The 19,880-nt window shown below is 42.5% G+C and overlaps 1 protein-coding gene across 2 annotated transcripts in view; it reads right to left on the bottom strand.

Moving 5' to 3' along the window:
* Positions 1 to 19,880, bottom strand: part of gna11b (guanine nucleotide binding protein (G protein), alpha 11b (Gq class)) — a 40,072-nt gene that overhangs the window by 5,902 nt on the left and 14,290 nt on the right. Inside the window, exons 2-4 of one of the 2 annotated variants that reach the window (XM_074692547.1) lie at positions 10,854 to 11,038; positions 7,457 to 7,611; positions 6,550 to 6,678 (exon numbers count right to left, since the gene is read on the bottom strand). In XM_074692547.1, the coding sequence (XP_074548648.1) occupies positions 6,550 to 6,678; positions 7,457 to 7,611; positions 10,854 to 11,038 (469 nt within the window). Of the gene's footprint in view, positions 1 to 3,386; positions 3,516 to 6,549; positions 6,679 to 7,456; positions 7,612 to 10,853; positions 11,039 to 19,880 lie in introns of both variants that reach the window. The other variant, XM_074692546.1, reaches the window with a different exon arrangement.

The raw sequence follows: 19,880 nt of genomic DNA, 5'->3' as shown, positions 1-19,880 counted from the left end.
CTGATTTTCAGTAGAAAATGTCTTTTAGACTCAATCTGAGCCACATTCACCTGACCAGTCCAGAAAATGTCTTGTTTCAAGTTATTTAAAGACAAAAATGAGGTCTGAAATGTTTTTTTTTTTACTTGTCACAGAAATCCATTTTTTTTACTTTATTTTTTTTTTAAAATCTGAGTGAAAACTCAACATTTATCAAATTAAATTGTCTCAAATAATAATAGTAATGAAAACAGCGCAAACAACCAAAAAAATAAAACATACATGTATACATAAACACACATACATACACACAAACGTTTAAAAATAACATAAATACACTGAGGAGGAAATATACATATGCATATATAGTAGCATTTCATAGATTGTCTTAATTACTGTATTCATCTTTTTTAGTCTTAGTCCTTTAGTAGTTCATTGTTTTCATTAACTAATTATTTCTGTATTAAAGAAAAAAGAAAATCCACAAAATGTGTATTTTATTTTAATGTGAAATTTTGCTAGCAAGGACTATGACTAAATTTTTTTTTCTATTTGATTTTTATGTTAAATTAGTCGCAGCCAATTTCTCTTACAATCCACTTTTTATGAAAAACATTTTCCAGGTTCCTTATTTCATGATCTTTTCATTCATCAGTACTTCTTGTTTTGTAGTTATCCATTTTTAATATTCGGTGAATTATTTTTTTTCTAGTCCTTAGTTATCATTTTTATTGCTGTTACTCTCAAAATTTGAAATAAATATTTTTTATCTGGACTTAAAATGACTGGTATCTTCCCTAGTGATACATTTATTGGTTTTAATTCCAATGTCTTCCCAAAAATGTTTTTGAAGATTCTAATAACTTCTTTCCAATACGTCTGAATTATTGTACATGTATAAAAACTATGTAAGTAATCTGCGTAGTCTGTTACAGCAAATCAAACCTCATTTTGTCTTTTAATAATCCAAAACAAGACGTTTTCTGGACCGGTCAGAGGAATGTGGCTCTTATTAAGTCTAAAAGACATTTTCTACTAAAATTAAGACAAAAACACTTGATAAGACTTGTTTTTTGCAGTGTTGAAGGTTTGAATCCATCAAGATGTTTTGCTGCTTCATCATTCAGTAATTGTATAAACACAATTAATCAGGAGGAGAAATCTGCTCAACCCTCTGTCCCTGTTAACTGTGTTAAAGCTGCTGAGGCTGAAATTTTCCTAGAGTCTGTGTTATCGTTACAACTTCAGCACCTGAAATATATCAAAAATAAACGGTTTATTTCAAACACTAACCCATCTACGCCCAATCAAACCACATTTTCATTCCTTGTTTGCAGAATAAAATCATAAAATCGAAATGATTTGCTTAAAATTGTGATTTTAAATGTATTTAATAAACTTGTGAAATAAAAAAAAAAAAAAAAGAACAATTTTGAAATTTATGAATTTTTCAGCATTTTCAGGATGTTTACAAGAGGTGGACATTTTTAGGTCACTTTCATATAGAGGGGGAGTTTTGATGTTTTTCAATCACTGCACAAAAAATAAAAATGAATTTTAATCAGCGTTACTGTTAATTAAATATTTCAGACTGTTTTATTATTTACACAAGAATTATTGGATGCAAAATCCAAAAACTCTGGGTCACTGTAGGTGGGCTTTTCTGCCACATTCATGAAGTAAGGATGATGTTATTTTTCAGGGCCAGAGGGTTAAAGAGACTATTTTCAGAGCAGATGACCTAAATACAGATAAATAGGATCTGTGGAAGTGTTTTCTTCTGTTATTTCAACATCTGATTTAACCCGATGGATTCGACACCTTCAGAAAAGGATTGATCAAAATCTTTGTCAAAAATCATAAGAAACGATGAAGAAAACGAGAAACTGTCTGAGTAAAAGGAAATGAAAGTGAAAGTGAAAGTGAAAGTGAGCATGCATGCCACCTCAAACCCAAAGCCCCCGTCAAAGAAAGACCCGGTGTTCAAACAAACCAGGCTCAGTCTGAAACCAGATCAGTCTGAGCCTCTGGTTTATGTGATAAAGTGAAGTAAAGGGTCATGACACCTTTATTTCTCTAGGGGGCAGCTTTCCTGACCTCTCCCAGTGTGTGTGTGACAAAGCACCGCACCAAACCAGACGTGGAAGTTTGGAGACAAACGTGAGGAAGGAAAGAGGAAGTGGACGATGTTTGGGGGACACAGAGGGGACACAGAGGGGACACAGAGAGGACACAGAGGGGACACAGAGGGGACACAGAGGAGACACAGAGGAGACACAGAGAGGACACAGAGGGGACACAGAGGGGACACAGAGGAGACACAGAGGAGACACAGAGGAGACACAGAGAGGACACAGAGGGGACACAGAGGGGACACAGAGGAGACACAGAGAGGACACAGAGGGGACACAGAGGGGACACAGAGAGGACACAGAGGGGACACAGAGAGGACACAGAGAGGACACAGAGGACAGGAGGAGGAAAGGGACAGAGGGCACCTCTGGTGGGATCCTTCTCAGCGAAGCAGGACGCTTCACGTGTCGCCTAATGAGGAGCTATAAGCCCAGGACAGTGTGTTAATGAGTGTGTTAACGAGTGTGTGATGCCTCTTTTCTTTAAAGGTATTTACTGAACGACGTCTGAATAAACATGATCATGAAAATCTGCCTCCTCTGGATCCAAACCTGAGCTCAGACCCTGTCTGAGGCACGGTGTGAGTATTTCAGCCTCTCCTTGAGAAAGTCACCCTTCACTCGTCGGGGAGTTCAGGTCCCAGTTTCATTAAGACCTCATTTGTGACAGCGATCTGGCAGAGTCTTCCACGTCAGACCTCTGAACCGGAGCCAGTTATCTAAGAGCTCCACGTCCACTAAACGTTGGACTATCAGAGCGCCTGTCACCGCTGGACGCTCGGGGTGCGAGCGGTCACACCAGGTGTGACACGGTCTGTGCAAGAGCTGAACACATTCAGCTCAGTTCACAGAGCAAGCCTGCCCTCTAGTGGTGGCCTGGTCCACTGTGGTCCACAGAGACCCGGGGCCAATATAGGCCCTGCAGGACCTGCTGCCCAAAATAACATTCCTCCACAGCGGAGAGGACGACCTCGTTTCTTCTGCCAGTCGGAGAGGAGAGGAGGAGAGGAGGAGGAAGAGAGGAGGTGACCCATTTACAGGGACCGGGCACCAGAATGTAGGACTCGGAGCTGGGTGGGGGTTTGTGTTTTGTGTTGGTGGCAGGAGGTACAGGAAGTGTGGACTGACTTTTCATTTCAGAGCTGGAGGAGACTGTTAAATCAGGATGAGGTACAGACTGAGGGAGCAGGATGGGGATTAATGCAGGGTCACAGAAACACGGCGAATGAGTTAATGATGTCAGGACACGAGACGGAGGGACCGGCTGCTTTCTACCTGAAAATGATGCTCTGCAAGTCGAAGGGATACTCTATGATTCCTGTGGTGGGGATGCGCACCCTGAGCACATCCTGCTGAGTGGGAAGATAGTTGGGATCTGAGATACGATCCAGATCGGTAAGATAACTACAGGCAGGTCGGCCGAGGGGAGAGCCGGGAGAGAAGGAGAGAAAAAGACAGAAACACAGTCATATAAAGCGTGACAGGTGATTACCGCAACCCCCACACCGCTCCAGGAAGTGTGGACGAGTCCTGTAGAGGAAGCTTCACAGAGAAAAAAACACATCTCAGAAACCAGAGGGTGTTAGTGAGTGTCACTGCTCCACCAGGACGCTCTGACTCCTCCGTCAGCGCGTCGCCGGCCTGGGCTTCACACAGTGAGGAGGCATCGGTGACAGCAGCAGCAGTGACTTCACCTGAGTTCAGCAGGAGACGGTTTGAACGGTGATGGAGACAGAGGCACCAGGAAACACGCTCCCTGCAGGCTAACACACTCACAAAACTTTCATTTATCTGTTTGAAAGCATGGCCCAATCACCTCCCTGACTCTCTGAGTGTTTCCTGGACACTCTCTGACATCACCGTCCAATCCCTCCTCATCTGGTGCTTGGTGGCTGCTCCCCACATGCTTCCCCCCGGAGCCAGAACCTCAGCTCAACTCTGAACAAAAACCACTGAGATCTGAACTGGGCTGAGGCCCTGAGGGCGCTTCGACTTAAACACAACATGATCTTTATTCTGTCTATAAGACCGCTGGTTCATCTCTCCAGATGCACTTCAGGTCAACAGTTTGAGAACAGCCCAGGTTTTCCAGTTCTTTATTGAAATGAAGCAGTTTAACGCCTGATGTTACTCTGAATGCTTTCTCTATCCAGTCCAGTTCATCCCAAACCAGCTCCACAGGGTCTGAGTCTGCAGACTGAGGCTGAGCTGGCAGGGCCACCATGTTTCCAAGCTGTAGCTACTTCTTTATTCTTTATATTTGATCTCTCTGACTGAAGGACCATCCTGTCCTCCACGTACGGCGCACAGAAATCCTGATCATGGAGCAAAGAGTTCAGACTCTGATCCATCCGTCCATAGCTCCATCTTCCTGTTCTCAGGAGTCCGTTGGTGGGCTCTGATGGTCCAGCCTCTGGTTCTTCTCCTGCCTCTGTCTCAGTGATGGAGGTCTTTCTTTCTTTCTGCAGTCTGACCTGTCAAAGCTGCAGCTCAAAGTCTCCTCTTCACAGTAACTGAAACTGAGACTGGGACTCTACCACCTCTTTGAAGCTTTGGACTCTCACAAACTGGTCTTCAGGTTCTGGTTCTGGTTTGGCTTTGGATCTGATAGACCTCTTCCTGATTTTTGAACGTCACCAGAATTCTTGACTATAAGCAAAATTCCAGAATGTCAACATTATTCTCAATGACATCAGAACTGTTGAACTGTGTCAGGATTCTAGAATGTTCACAGAGTTGTAGAATGTTTACAGGATTCTCAGTTATGACCCCGATTCTAGAATGTTCCTCATTTTCTACAACACTATCATAACTCTACTCTGACCCCAGAGTTATAGAACATTTCTAGGATTTTCAAATGTCACCAAAATTCCAGAATGTCACCAGTATTCAGCATTTCAACATTATTCTATTGAATGACGCCAGAATTATGGAACTGTTTCAGAATTCTAGAATGTTTCCAGGATTATAGATTGTTTCTAGGATTCTAGAATGTTGCTCGATTTCTAGAAGATCATCAATCAATCAATCAATCAATCTTTATTTATATAGCGCCAAATCATAACAAATGTTATTTCAAGACACTTTACAAAAACATTTACAGGTCTAGACCCGTAAATGTTAATAAAATTTTATTAGCAGAAACCCAACATCAAGACAAGATAAGGAGTCTTATCTTATCTTAATCCACCATGAGTACAGGACTTTGCAGCATTTAGCAAGTTACAATGGAGAGGAACAACTTCCCTTTAACGGGCAGAAACCTCGGACAGAACCAGACTCATGTTAGACAGACATCTGTCTCGACTGTGTTGAGGTTAGAGAGAGACAGATAGAGGAGAGAGAGTGGGAGAGAGGGGGGGGGGGGGGGGGGGGGGGGGGGGAGGAGGAGGGGGGGGGGTAGGGATGCACACACACGCACACAGACACACACACAGACACACATACACACACACACACACAGAAAGGGAGAGAGAGAGAAACAGACGCAGTCATCAGAATTAGGGCTGAACAATTTTGGAAAATTATCTAATTGCAATATTTTTAGACCAATATTGCGATTTAGCATGTGATTTTTTGTGGGGGGAACGTTAATTTTCTTCACTGTTCACTTAACACAAGTTTTAAGTCATTTTATAGTATGACTAACCAACAAAAGATACTGTTAGCATTTAAACAAGTCTTTTTTGCATTTCTTCATTAAAAAAGAAAAAGGAACACTGTGAAATTTTACTGACCTCCAGTTGTCAGTAAGAGTAACAAACCATACAGAGAAAAGGGAGGGGTATGGCTCTACGATCTACTGGATGGATCTTTGTAGCTCACAGGGTTTTTTTGCCAGAAAAAAACAGCATTTTGTCTTTTGCTGGTTTTGAGGGAGAACAGGTACAAGTTACTATATTCCCTCCAGGTCTGTGAACATGAAACTTTTTTTTTTCTAATTGCAGCCTTTGCTATTTGAAAATTGCACTCTATTACACTGCAATGTTGGTTTGAAATCGATTAATTGTTCAGCCCTAATCAGAATCCTCTTCCTGTCAGAGTTTCCAGTCCCAGTGTGTGAGTGTCTCTGGATGCTGAAGGAAACTCTCCACTCTGAGCTCACCTTGAATTTCTCTGACTTCATTTCTCTGGAGCAAAAACCTCTTTCTGGAAATGTCCTGATGCTCTGTCTACAGTACTGTTCAGTAACACTCACCATGAGGGTCTGGTCCCACGGTGCGTTCAGCTTGTACACTCAGAGATGGTTTGAAGAACTGCTTGAATTTCAATAAAAACTGGAAAAATGTGTGTCTGTTCTGAAACTTTTGAGCGGTAGTACACATGAGATTCAGATGCTGATTGTTTTTGGAGGTAAATTTGTCCACGCCCTGGGATGATCAGTGGTTTCCGTCCTCTAACTATGGTGAAGCCGTCGTCCTGGTGCCGTGAGGGGTACCTGAAGATGACGTTCTCCAGGTCAAACGGGTACTCTATGATACCCGTGGTGGGAACGCGGACTCTCAGCACGTCCTGCTGGGTGGGAACGTATCCCTCCGCAGTCACACGGTCTAAATCACTAAGGTAACTGGAGATATACATTACAGCAGAGCGGATCACACTGAAGCAGACACGTTCAACACATGTTCATAACACAACAGTCATTTTCTCAGCACAGCAAACACACCCTCATGACTGCAGTACAGTGGTTTTACAACCAGGGGGCACTAAAGAGTCAGAGCCTGTGGCTGTTTAGCCTGAGGTAACACATTATTACTCTGTCATTATGGCGAGCACACTAAACCACAATAAAGGAGCTGACACGTGAGGTAAGGTGTGTGAGAGTTAACTCATCTGGGTGTGAGGATGAGGCACACGTCAAACTTTAGCTCAAATGTTGTCATGATAAAACATCTTCATAATCTGCCTGATGGCTCACTCATTTCCTAATTTGTCCGTTTTGAAATGTGTCTGCATACCAGCTGTGGACTCTGCCTTACCAAACCAACCTGATCATCACACACTGGATCACACACACACACACACATCAAACACACACCCAGAGGACTCCAGAAACCGCTCTCTTTTTCCTGGAAGGCAACTCGTGTCTGCCTGGCTGAAGGATTCACATCTTAAGAAGTCGTAATGAGTTAAAATAAAATCTTCAATTTCTCCCAAGAAGACGGGAATTAATTTCACCACGAGGACGATTCTATTTCTGCGTCCCACGCTGGCATGTTGGGCAAACCTAAACATAAATTACATAAGCTGACTCCCACACGGTGTCACAGAAATACCTTTTTAAAATCCCAAACACACCTCACACTCAGCGACACACACACACACACACACACAGAGGGACGTACTATTTAGTGGAGTCAGAGAGCTGGTACTCTCTGCGGCGGTCGTAGGCCTCCTGGATCCCGGGGTCGGACCACAGGGTTTTAATAGCTACGATGTAGGGTTGGTCGAAGCCGTTGATCTTCTCGATGTCCACCTCCTTCACCAGCATGGCGTTGGACTGAAACAGACAACAGGAGGAGACAGGGAGCAGAGAAAGGTTTGTGATGAATATGAAGAGCAGTCAGGGAGACGAAGAGGCGACCAGAAATAGACGAGCTACTTCGTCTCAAAAATTCAAGAGGAGGAATTTAAGATGCACGTCTGTTTGGACCTGGTGGCTGATCCTAACCGCCCACATACTCGACTTATTCCAAAGATAATGCTTCTGCTAGACGAACTGATGCATCACTGCTGCAACCGACGGTTTTCCAGAGAGATCTTTTCTTTGATGGTGCATGAATAAATTAAATAATAAATTAACTAAGCTGGTCGAAACAGCATGAAGCGACACCAAAGACAACCTGACGACACAAATCAGATCAAATCAATCAGGAAGAATGAAGCAAACATTTCACCCCTGACTGTTGACACTGTGGTAAAATGTTTGCTTCCCTTCCAGACTTCAGTCTCCAGAGCCTCCAGGTTCAGGATCCCTACAAAGAAACTTAAACCGAGCGTAGTGACAGAAGCAGCCGTGTTCAAAGCCGTGACATTTACCTGGTGTGTGTTTAAAGGTGTGTCAGATGAGAAGGAGAGCTGAGCGAGGACAGAAGAGTCAACACAGAGACTCCTGCAGGAGTCCTGTTCACCTCTGCTCACGTTAACGCCAACGAAGTGATCACTTTAAGGTGGATGATAACAAATTAACATCAGCAACTTTAGGCTTTTCTATTGAAACTGTTTTCTTGTTTTATGGGAAACTAACAGGAAGTTCACCTGCACACACGAGCAGTGGATAAAAATAAACAAACTTACAAATATCACAAGTTTCTGTCAAAGTTTTTGGCAAAATAAGCATAAAATACCTCCAACATCTGATCCAACTATTTCAGCCTGTAACGCATTTATTCTACACCAGACTGTGAATTGGTTTCTATGTCATTTCTTACAATGACGAAGGACTAAAATGCTGTGAAATAGACATTTTTGATCATTAAAGTCATCTTTAAATCAATGTTTTGTGTTAATATGCAGCATCATGTAAGGGTTGTGTTCACCCTGTCCAATTCCACTATGCATAACAACCCATTCACTATACCAGGGGTCTGCAACCTTCACTTTCAAAAGAGCCATTTTGCCTCAGCTAACCTGGATTAAAGTCATTCAGGAGCCACAGGATGTAGGTTATCTTCACAATAAAGACAAAAAAGTGAATAAATATCTAAACAGACTACAAATCTAGTGAATAATTATCCCAACAAAATTTAAAAATAAAAATAAAATAAAAAAATAAAAATAAAAAAAAATTTCAAACCTAAATAATGCAATTTTAAAATTTTGATTGTCAGAAATTTAATACAATTTTCCCAAAAAATTGCAAAAAAAAACAAACAAAAAAACAGTATTTAAGTAAAAACTTCAAAATTTTGCAAAATCTCCCCAAAATGTAAAATTCTTTACTAAATTTGAAATAGTGTCAAAAATTGAAATTAATTTTTTTTACCCAAAAATTTCAGAAATAAAAGCAAAAATCACAAAAAATTAAAGCTTTATTGCAAGATGTGATACTAATTTAGTACAGAAAAATGTTTAACTGTGATTTTATTTATCAACTGTGTTGTTTTTATTTATACCCTCTGTAAGAAAAATAAAAAAAAATCTCTGTATCAATAGTATTTTTCCAAAGCCAAAAGGAGCCACTGCAAAGGAGTCAAAGAGCCGCAGGTTGCAGACCCCTGTACTATACCTAAGGGGTAGATTTTTAATCCTCCGGCTAATAAGAAACAGTTTAAAACTGTGTTATTGTGGCTCTGTGTGCAGTCACTGCTCTGTCTCCAGCAATGCCCCGCCCACAGCACCAGCTGATTGGTTAGACCAGGAGCCACGGCTAATATAACAGCCAATCAGCAGTGTTAGCTGTGCATGCACGTGCTCACACACAATGTAGAGTGGAGAAGCTTCAGAGAGCAGATATAAGCCCCGAAAGCAAGTTTATGCAGTAGACTCTCCTGAAATTTTATAAACATCCCGCTTTTTTTTAAAGTTTTCATTTAACTCGATGATACAGCTGCTGAGCCTGGGAGCGGTCTAACAAACATATTCTTAAAGGAGTTAAACAAAGTAGAGTGTTGGCGTTTTTATCATTCAATATTCTGTCGCAATTTTTTTCACTTTTACTGTAAATGAACATCGACTCCAAATATTGGTTATTAGCTTCCTTGACTACTGATAATAAAAATCGGCCCTGAAATATACATGTTGTTCTATCTGTACTTTTATTTTAGTGTTTCTGTCACATTCACTTCAAATTTAGGGCTTAGCTTTAGTTTGAAAACAACCAAAACCTTCACAGTAACAGGGCTGTGGGAACCATTCGGAAAAAGACAAAGACTCAGTTTCCCATGAGCCCAGTCACCCACTGTGACTCTTACCAAGGCGTGTTTGTTTTGGAGAATAGAGCTTCTTTTCAACTATACTTTTCCCAGGATGCAAAGCGTCCAGGTAATGTTTTCATTTATTATTTGAAAGATGTGAACAACCAAACTTTGTAAACTTTTATGAGAACTGAGACATTTTGTTGCGGATGGTCTCGTTTTAAATCATAGATTAGGATCGAAATATATCTAGAAGTGAGACTTTTCAAGACCACTTAGAAACTCCTCACAGGGATTTTAAGCCTCACAAATAAAGATCTGTTGATAAAAATGACACTACGAACCCCTGAAGTTATGGCTGAGAGCTTCATGGGGGATTAAAGCGATCTGAACCTTTGGTTGGAGAATCAAACTCTGTGCCTATTATTTTCCTCAGGCGTTCATGTGAGACAGCTTTCCAAGAATTAAAGGGACATCAACACAATAACGGCTGGTTTTCAAACTTCCTTCTTACACAATAAGAAAAACAAACCAAAAAGAGTTGACGGCTGTTTTGTTGTTGATCTATGATGTATTATCGCGATCCCTCTGACGGAGCGTTCTGCTGGTTTCTGTCCCACTGAGCTGCGGTCTACATTCACCTGGTGTCCCAGGTGTAAATCAGTCCTCATTAGAGGTTCACAATAAGAGAGCAGCGGGGCTCTGAGGACTGGGACTGAGAACCACTGAAGCAGACAATAATAGACTATAATTATGTAGTTGTATTGTGCCCACACCAACTGTAACTAGTTCACAGTCAGTCAGTCAGTGTATTAGAGGAGCTCATGAACAAACATTTTAGTATCATGTTTGAAGTGTGCAGGGCTGAAAGTTGGTCCGTCCTTACCCGGTTCTGCTCAAATTTGTAGGGGATCTTGAGGGTCTCGGTGGCACGGATCATGGACTGCATGGAGGTGAAGATGTTTTGGTAAACAAGTCGGATGAAGCCCCTCTTATCTTCATCTGAGTATCCCGCTCCGTGGATGATCCTCATCTGCTTGATGAAGGTGCTCTTACCGCTTTCTCCCGTACCTGAGCAGAAAGAGGTAAAGACAGGAAGTTAGAGAAAGAGTGAGGCATGATGGGTAAAATAATAATAATTATAACTTAATAGCACTTTTCAAAAACAATGTTACAAAGTGCTCTACATAATTAAAACAAACAGTAAAAAAATAAAATAGAAGTAAAAGAGAGGAAAAGAGAAATGTGAAGAAAAATACAAAAATATATTAAAGGCTAAAAACCATTAATAAAATAATGAAAATAATCAAATAAAAAAGAATAAAAAATAAAATAAATTAATAAAATAAATTAATAAAAAATAAAAATAAAGAAAAAAAAGTAATAAAAATAAATACATAAAAAAGAATAAAAAATAAAAAAAATCAAATAAATTAATAAAATAATAAAAACAGAAAATAAAAAAAGAATTAAAAAACATAAATAAAAAATAGAAAGATAAAAAAAGGTGTGGTCCGAGCAACCTTATCCCGGGCTTGTTCACACCAGGGTTCAAAACATGTTAATGATACAGATACAAACATCAAGCAGCTAAGTGTCTTCTCGCTCAGCTGGACAAAGACTTTCAAAATAAAACCCAGATACAGGGAGAGTAGGAGGAAACTTGAAGCACACAGTGAAACATCAACACTTCCTGACCTCCTTCTTCGCCAAAGTTTGCACTAAACTCGCACATTATTCAGCACAAGGCTGAACTGTCTCTCCATTTGTTCAGTGGATCTGCACGGCGCCTGAGACGCACAGCTTAAACACTAAACACACACTTTCTCTGAGGGTCAGTTTGCTCTAAACTAAACTCAAAACAAGACGGAGATGTTTACATTGGAACAGCTGATCTGCACGGCGCCTTAAGTACATGACACTAACACCTGAGCTGATGCACAGGTAGTTAATGGAGGTGCATGTGTTTCCCAGCACCAGGATTCAAACTTTTCATTATCAAAAACTATTTTGTAGTCCATCCAAAGTGGTAAAAATATGGGATAACTGACAACAAACCATGCAAACAGAAAATGTTGGATCAGTTTGCTTTGCTGAAGATCCCCCAGGTGAATAAACCAGGATGACAGTGGTATGAGAGGAGGCAGGTTCATTCAGGAAACACAGAAAGTAGTAAAACACAGTAGTCTTATATCATGCACATCAGATAAATCAGGTTTCTCAGGGCCTTTTTGTTTCTTCTATCTGTTGGGGTACCACTGCCATAGAGGAGGAAATGACTGTATTTGGAAACTATCCTTGATGTATGTAAAAAATGATGACAATATTGGTCTGATATCAGCTTGTCTTGTTTAATACATGAATGTTTTGTGTCTAGGACAGCAACATTTCTTGTTGTAGTCTAAGTTTCTGTCAAAGCAGAAAAGTAAAACAGCTGACGACAGATTGGATTGGATATTTAGACACGAGACAAAAAGAGCCACTGCTATCAATTTCAGCACAGAAACAACAAACCAAACCAGGATTGAAGGAGCGATACTTTCAACCATCTGGTCTGAAGGTATAAAACACACTCAGGGAAAAGGTCAAGAAGTTTGTTTGACACAGGATAACTAGCTACAGTGGTTGTTGGATGTGGCTAGCATTAGCAGAGCTAGCACCAGCAGCAGCAGCCAACCCTGCAGGTTAACGTCCTGGCGCCTGTGCTGGGAACTAGGGCTGAACGATTTTAGTAAATAATCTAATTGTGATTTTTTTGGACCAATTTTGCGATTGTGATTAAGCATGCCATTTTGTTTGGGAGGGACATTTATCTTCTGCATTATTCACTATACAGAAGCACTGAGTCAATCTATAGCTGGACCAACATAACAAAGGATACTGAAACCATATGAACAATTTCTTTCCTGCAATTTTTGATTGAAAAAGAAAAAGGAACACTGTGAAATGTTGCTGACCACCAGTTGTCAGTAAGAGTAACAAACTATGTAAGACAAAGGGGTATAAAGGAAACACATTAGGGGAGAAAATTTAAAAAAAAAAAAAAAAAACATAAATAAAAATATTCAAAAAAAAATCAGGTTTCTGACTTAAATCTTAAAATTCTTACTTTTTTCTCTTAAAAAAAAATAATAAAAAAATGGACTTTTTCTTGTCAGTGGCCCTAATCCTTTTCCACAGAATTCAAACTTTAATCTTTGAATTCTAACTTTTTTCTATGTAGAATTAGTAAGAAAAAAAAAGGATTTTTTTTTTATTGATTTCCTTTTTTTCAGTGGCCCTTATCCTCTTCTGTAGGGTATAGCTCTGCCAGCCACAGTCATTCTATTCTATTCTATTCTATTCTATCTCTGTACTAGTTACTGTATTTCCTCCAGGTCTATGTACATGAATTGTTTGGGTTTTTATTTTAATTGCAGCCTTTGCGATTTGAAAATTGCATTACATCATATTGCGATGTCGGTTTCGATTCGATTAATTGTTCAGCCCAACTGGGAACTCATGTCTCACACAAACAAACAACTTCCTGTAATGTTCAAAATGCAGTCTGTACGTCAGCAGTCATCTGTAGCTGTTTACATCAGGGTAGTAGACTGGGTACAGCCCCATCCCAAACTTAAACTTCAGTTCAAACAGAGTATGAAACACAAGACTTTAAGAGTGAAATGTTTCCTTAAACCCTCCGGACTCTTCACTGGGTCTGTGACCAATCGATGGCAGAGATTGCATCACGGTAAAGCTGGGTTTTTATGATTTACTCCACGAGGATTCACTTCCAGGACATCATGATATAAACTCAGGGTTGGCACGACTCCTCTGTGCCCCCCTCGGGTTAGAGGATCACCCGTGACCCGGGGCAGACGCTCCATGAAAGAAGAGGAATGACCTCAAACTTTCCAGGAACACGCTGCGATTCGTTTGTGAGTCTGACATTTAACCAGCCGTCGTAAAATCCTGTTGAATATTCTGAAAAGGCGATAAAGTCAAAGTCTGATGCTCCCAAACTGCATCGGCGTGGATCCTCATGTGTTTTATCATGTTATGGAAGCCTTCTGCTGGATTTACAAGTTTATGAACTAAACTGGTTACGAATGCGGATGTCAAAGGCTCCTTTGTCCACGGCAGGTTGTTATCTCACAGCTCTGGAGGCGAGGGAATCAAAAATGTTTCCAGGGAGAAGACGAGCGATGAGTGAGGGGGGGCTGCAGGCTAATTTAATGAAGATGATTAAGACGACATGGCCTACATTCAGATCTGACGCTGAGCTGCCTCTGACGGACGGACGGACGGACGGATGGACGGCAGGGGTCGTGGTCTGAAGGGCTGCATTCCTCCAGTGATCCTCCTCTGCCCTCTCAGCCCATATCTGGCTGTAAGATCATCGCAATATTTCAAGAGATGGCAGCTTTCCAGACTGACACATATGGTTAGGAAGCCAGGAAGAGGCTCTGGATTATAGACGCACACTTTGAGACACTTATTCTGCTGCTGTTCACATGTACCTGCTGGATTTGAGTGGAAAAATCACAGGCTGTGAACGGGATAAAACGCGCTCTACGCCCTCCCGAATAAACCGCCATGCGCTGCGGGGTCTGAGGAGGGGGTTTGCTGGGCCTAACCCACATTTCCCACTGGCTTTCTCTGCCCAGAAACCCCCTCCTCAGGCCACAGAGAGGAGAGGAAGAGGATGAGCTGATGGCATTTCAGTCGTTGGTGAAATCAAAAAGGATCTGGCACGTCCATAATATCTGCAAAACTGAAAGGGAAAGACGAGGAGGGAAAAAACACACATACACTCATCTCACCACCACCTACATTCAAGGTTTTTGAAGAGCAGCCATATTTCCATCACCATAGCAACCCCTCCTCTGTCTCCCTCTCTTTTTTCGTTTCTTCTCTTTTTTTTAAACCCCTCCCATCCGCCCTTCCTCTCTCCTCTCCTCTCCTCTCTTTCGTAGCAGACAGTAAATATAACTGCGAGTCCCTCAGGCTTCATCTTTTGGCCGACCGCAGAGAAACAGGGGCCTGGGCTGCACCGGCTCTCAGGTGGAGTCAGGGATTCAACCCTCCTCCAAACGTCCAACTCTACAGCTCCCCCTGCTCCCTCCCTGAAACTGTGATGGTGAACAAAAGAAGAGGAACAGAGAGCGTATTCTTCAGCAGCCCAAGGAGGAAGAGGATCACTCTCAGCTTGATGTCTGATATATTTCTCGTGACCCCGTCACAAGATCTCCTCCGCTGCTTTCTCTTAACTGTCCCTCTCACCCCAGACACACACTACGAGCCTCTGTCTTCCCCTTCGTCCTCCTCAGACTCCACCAGCACCATTCACAACCATTACCACGCTCCCCCCTCCTCCTCCTCCTCCCGTCCTCCTCCCCTTCGCCACAACCCCTCCTCACCTCCCTCAGGCTAGAAATATGCCTCTCCATTCTCATCCCTCTCTGTCAAGAATTTTGGATATTCATAACTAGAATCCATCCATTCTTTTTTGGTAATGACCTAGAAAAAGGAGGCCACCTTTTAATAGCTCGCACGCTACTTGGGTTTGATAACGCTTTCCGTTCCAGGTAGCGGCGAGCGTGAGAGAGAGGAAGAAAGACACGAGAGCTCAGATTGCCGACGTGCGAGCTTTAAAACTCAACTCACTGACCGTCCATCGTGTGATGACCCCTCACCTGAGCGCTAGCTTTCATAACCCTTTACATAACGTGACTGATGTCAGCCCTGACACAACACCTGATGGACTTTACGCACGCCGTCTGAGATATAAACCAGCCTGCATCACCTGCAGGCCTGGTGCAGCCTCCCCTCCACGCCTGCTGCAGGTTTCTAAGAGCAGGACAGCACAATCATGGTTAACCCACATGCAAACACACACACAGGTAAAGAGCGGTGCTGGTTTGCATATCTAAGCTTCAGGAAGCACACAGCAATCCAATCTCAGCGTAGAGATTTGCATTAAACAAAGAGGAGGTTAAAGTCAAAACCTCACAACGGAGACGACGCGGCACGAGCAGAGTCCTCGATCTATGACTGGATTCATCGAGGAAAGCTCTAAGGCGCACAAAAGGAAGAGGTTGAGCCAAGGCTGCCTGGAGCTACACACACACCAAACACACACACACACACACCAAACACACACACACACACCAAACACACACACACACCAGCTGCCTGACCGACTGTGGACTCACACACATCCTGTGGTCAACCTCCAGGCATGGACGCTACCTTTTCTGTGACGGCTCATTTTCTTCCTTTTTCATGCAGAGACCTGAGCGTGCAAACAGGGACACACACACACCCACACACACACACAGAATTTTAGTATATTTCCAAACTGTAAAAGTTTGATATTGTGGATAAATCAATTTTCTCTCCTTTGTAAACTGCTTCCTGTCAATCCGCTCGTGACTGATCAGACGGTGATTTTATGATGTTCATGCTTTAAAGGGAACCCTGGCTACCTGAACGTCATTTTCCTCAATGACCAGTGTTTTTACCAGCTACATAAGAACGATAATAAATTCTCTCAAAATATCTTAGTTTGTATAAAATTTGAAAAAATATTTTCACTCGTAGGTCGCCATTGTTGTTTACGCCGCAATGACGTCTGGGTAGTGACGTCATACGGTTGCACCGGTCTCAATCTCAGATGGGATTTAACCTCACGACGCAAAGTCATGTCGTCTGTTCAAACATTTCAGTTTGAACCAGAGAGAGACATAAGTGAAAATGATAAAACTGAAAACAGACAATCAAACAAACTTATAAATTGCGGCGGCTGTGTAGCTATGTCAACGGAGAGGGAGAGCGTCTGCTGTAAGGAGGTTCACTTCCTGTCATCAGCCGTTCAAGGTAACAATATCCAACTGTCCTTAGATTAAATTAATGCTATCAAAAATAATTTCAGTCACTAGAATCCTCCGCTGTTGTGTTTTTTACATGAGGATGACCGACGACTTGATGTTGTCCAATGGAAGTTGTTTACGCCCACAAGCGATTTCCCACAACTTCCTGTTTTTCGTGTCTTTTGGGAAGCTGTGCAGACTAACATCAGTCTCCTTGTTTCCTTTCCACTGAAAAGTGGACCCAAAAGCAGCGCAATGTGGCATTATAATAGTTTTTTTTCACTCCTGAAACCTCGTGACTAACGGCAACTAGTAGTGAGTAAACGGCGAAATCCAGACGCTCGGCACCAAGCAACCAATCTACGTCATCAACCAAGAATAAAACAATGGCTGCGCCCGTAGGATAGAAACGGTGTTTTAAACTGTATTATTTTAAAGAAAATACAAATCTTTATGTCTTTTAACAACAAATTCTTGTTTGAGACGAGCATTTCAGCATTTTTATGCCTGTTAGTCCTTACAGTCGGGGTTCCTTTTAAACTGAAGTTGAACAACAGCGAGCAGCTGCCGCCGCGAAGAAGTCGCTGTGCAGCTCCTTTAAGTCTGTATTCAGAGCACAACAGTCCTTCGGTCCACTTGTTTGGTCCGGACCAAAAGCAGACTTTACTTTTTATCGTTTGGTGCGGTTCGTATTCAGATTGTCCTTTTATCAAGTGGACTATATTCTGTAAACACATCCAGGTGTGTGAGGATCAGTGCTCTCATTGGACAGCACTGACAAAGGGCGGCACACAGAGTACAGACCTGGAAATGGAGGTAAACATGTGTGTTTGTGCTCTTATTAGAGCTGCTAAATCATTTTCAGTTTCAAGAGCAGCTCCTTCAAAGCAGCTTAACAACACCGTTTACAATTTAGGAACAGGAAGACCAATGATCGCAGCAAGGAGGCGCTATGCTCTGCGTGTCCTGACCCACAACATGCTAGCTACAGCGTGGCTAAACAGAAGACGGAGGATCAGGTATGAACCAAAGACGGTTAGGTTACGGTGGCTCTATAGGCCCAAAAGGAGCATGTATCCTGTAGTTAGTTCAGATGGACCTTGGTTTGTATTCAGACCTGCACCGGAGAACCACGAACCGCACCAGAGTTCGTTTGGAAGCGGACCAAGACCACCTCAAAAAGTGGGTCTGGGTCTGGTTGTTTGGTCCGCACCAGGGTTCGTTTGTGTCTATTCACACCTGCATGAAAAGTCTGCACCAGCGTGGGAAACCAACCCTGGTCCGTTTAAAGTGGACCACACAGTCCAGGTCTGAATACGCCCTAAATGACAAGCGCAATTTTACTCTGACGTCAGTCACGTGACGAGCGGCTGAGGCGGCTAAAATATTTTGTTGCTTTTGCCTCTTTCGGTGTGAACACACAGTTCGATGTCTCTGTAAGCTGTGGTGCAGCTTTCCGACATGTGTTTCTGCTGTCAGGATCCAGGCACCGCAGCGCTGCTGATGTCTCTGCATCAGCCAAGTGCTGCACGTGCGTGGGTGTCCGCGCTGTAAACCCAATAAACACTAAAGCGTGCACTGCACATTACACACAGTTGCACACCTTCATTTGACCACCTTAGGACGGTTTTGTCTGTTCACCGGTGAGTGTGCGCTGAGTGCTGTACTGGTGGAGTGGGTGTGGGTGAGCGAAACAGAAAAATCAAACGCAGGCTTTAGAAAAGATCTGGAGCGAGCAGCAGTATTTTAGTCTGCACACACACACACACACACACACACACACACACGCATGCAGTATTTGTGCTGCTAAGAACTAAAAACAGATAAATCCTAAGATGTTGACATTATTTCCTCAGCCATGGCTTTTATTCTCTTATTTTAGGACAGCTCATCACAGGGATTGTGTGAGATAACATCTCTCCGTGTCCACACATGGGCAGAACACCTTTATTAAAAACCTCTGCTCCAAAGATTTTAACAATGTTTTCACTGAAATCACACTTCCGCACGCTGCGTCCATCATCATCCTGCAGAAAACGGCTTGTGTAAGCGCCGCCTGTGATGGCGAGTCCAACTGAAAATTGAAAGATGAAGTGGCGGAAGTTGAAACGGTGCGATCACAGAGACGTGTGGGCTTTACTGTACACAGCAGCTGGTGGGAGTGAGCAGGAGTGAACACGCCACCCTGTCAGCGCAGAGCGAGCTGCGGATAGCTGGCAGCGAGCACAGAGGCGGGCCAGGTCCCCCGTCCTGTCTGGGGACCGGGGCAGCAGCAGTATGTGGGACAGTCAAACATCCAGCCTCATTCACCCCCGTATCTCCAGAGGAGCAGCCATGACCCCATTTAAAAACCTGCGTGTGTGTTGGAGTGTGTGTGTGTGTGTAAAAGACACCGTGTGGTAGAGGGAGACAGAGTGTGTGAGGCTGGCTGAGGTCAGGTCGGATGCCTGAACGCTCAGTGGAGACGAGCAGAGGGACAGAGGGAGGCAGAGGATTTGTTTCTGCACTCACTGTGACTTCAACATTAATGAATCACTCACAGTCACTTGGAGTTAAATCAAGAGATGAAGTCTTCTTACAACCAATCCTGACTGCACAGCAACCGCTCAAACTAAATCATGTGTCAAATCATGCACCAAAGAAATGATCCGACACAGAGCGCCTCAGTGCCACAGAGTTATCCTAAACACCTGAGACAAATCAACAACCAGCTCCACTTTAACGAGCTCTTTTCAGGTCAGTATGAGGAGCAGAAATCCTGACAGACGTGATCAAAGTTTATATATATACTCAAAGATATTTATTAAACCATCTGTTGGTAACATACAGGGCAGTAGCTTTTCAGCGCCATCTAATGCAGTGGAAGTACGGAAGTCATATTTTACTTCCAACTTGGCTAAAAAAATGAATGTTCATGCTTACAAAAATATCAGTATTAAGAGTTGAAATATTGATATTGTATCAGTGGTCAAAGTTTCACGATATATTGTCGTATCAATGTTTTTAATACACCTCTACGGCAAATATGTCTCCAATCTTTGGCGTCATCCAGTACTAGA

This window comes from Halichoeres trimaculatus, unplaced genomic scaffold (assembly GCF_033239565.1).
Source record: "Halichoeres trimaculatus isolate MK-OKI-2021-1 unplaced genomic scaffold, fHalTri1.1 fHalTri1_scaffold_17, whole genome shotgun sequence".
In the NCBI taxonomy this organism is placed as follows: Eukaryota; Metazoa; Chordata; class Actinopteri; order Labriformes; family Labridae; genus Halichoeres; species Halichoeres trimaculatus.
The sequence above is the reverse complement of the archived record's forward strand: the minus strand, read 5'-3'. Positions and strand labels throughout refer to the sequence as shown.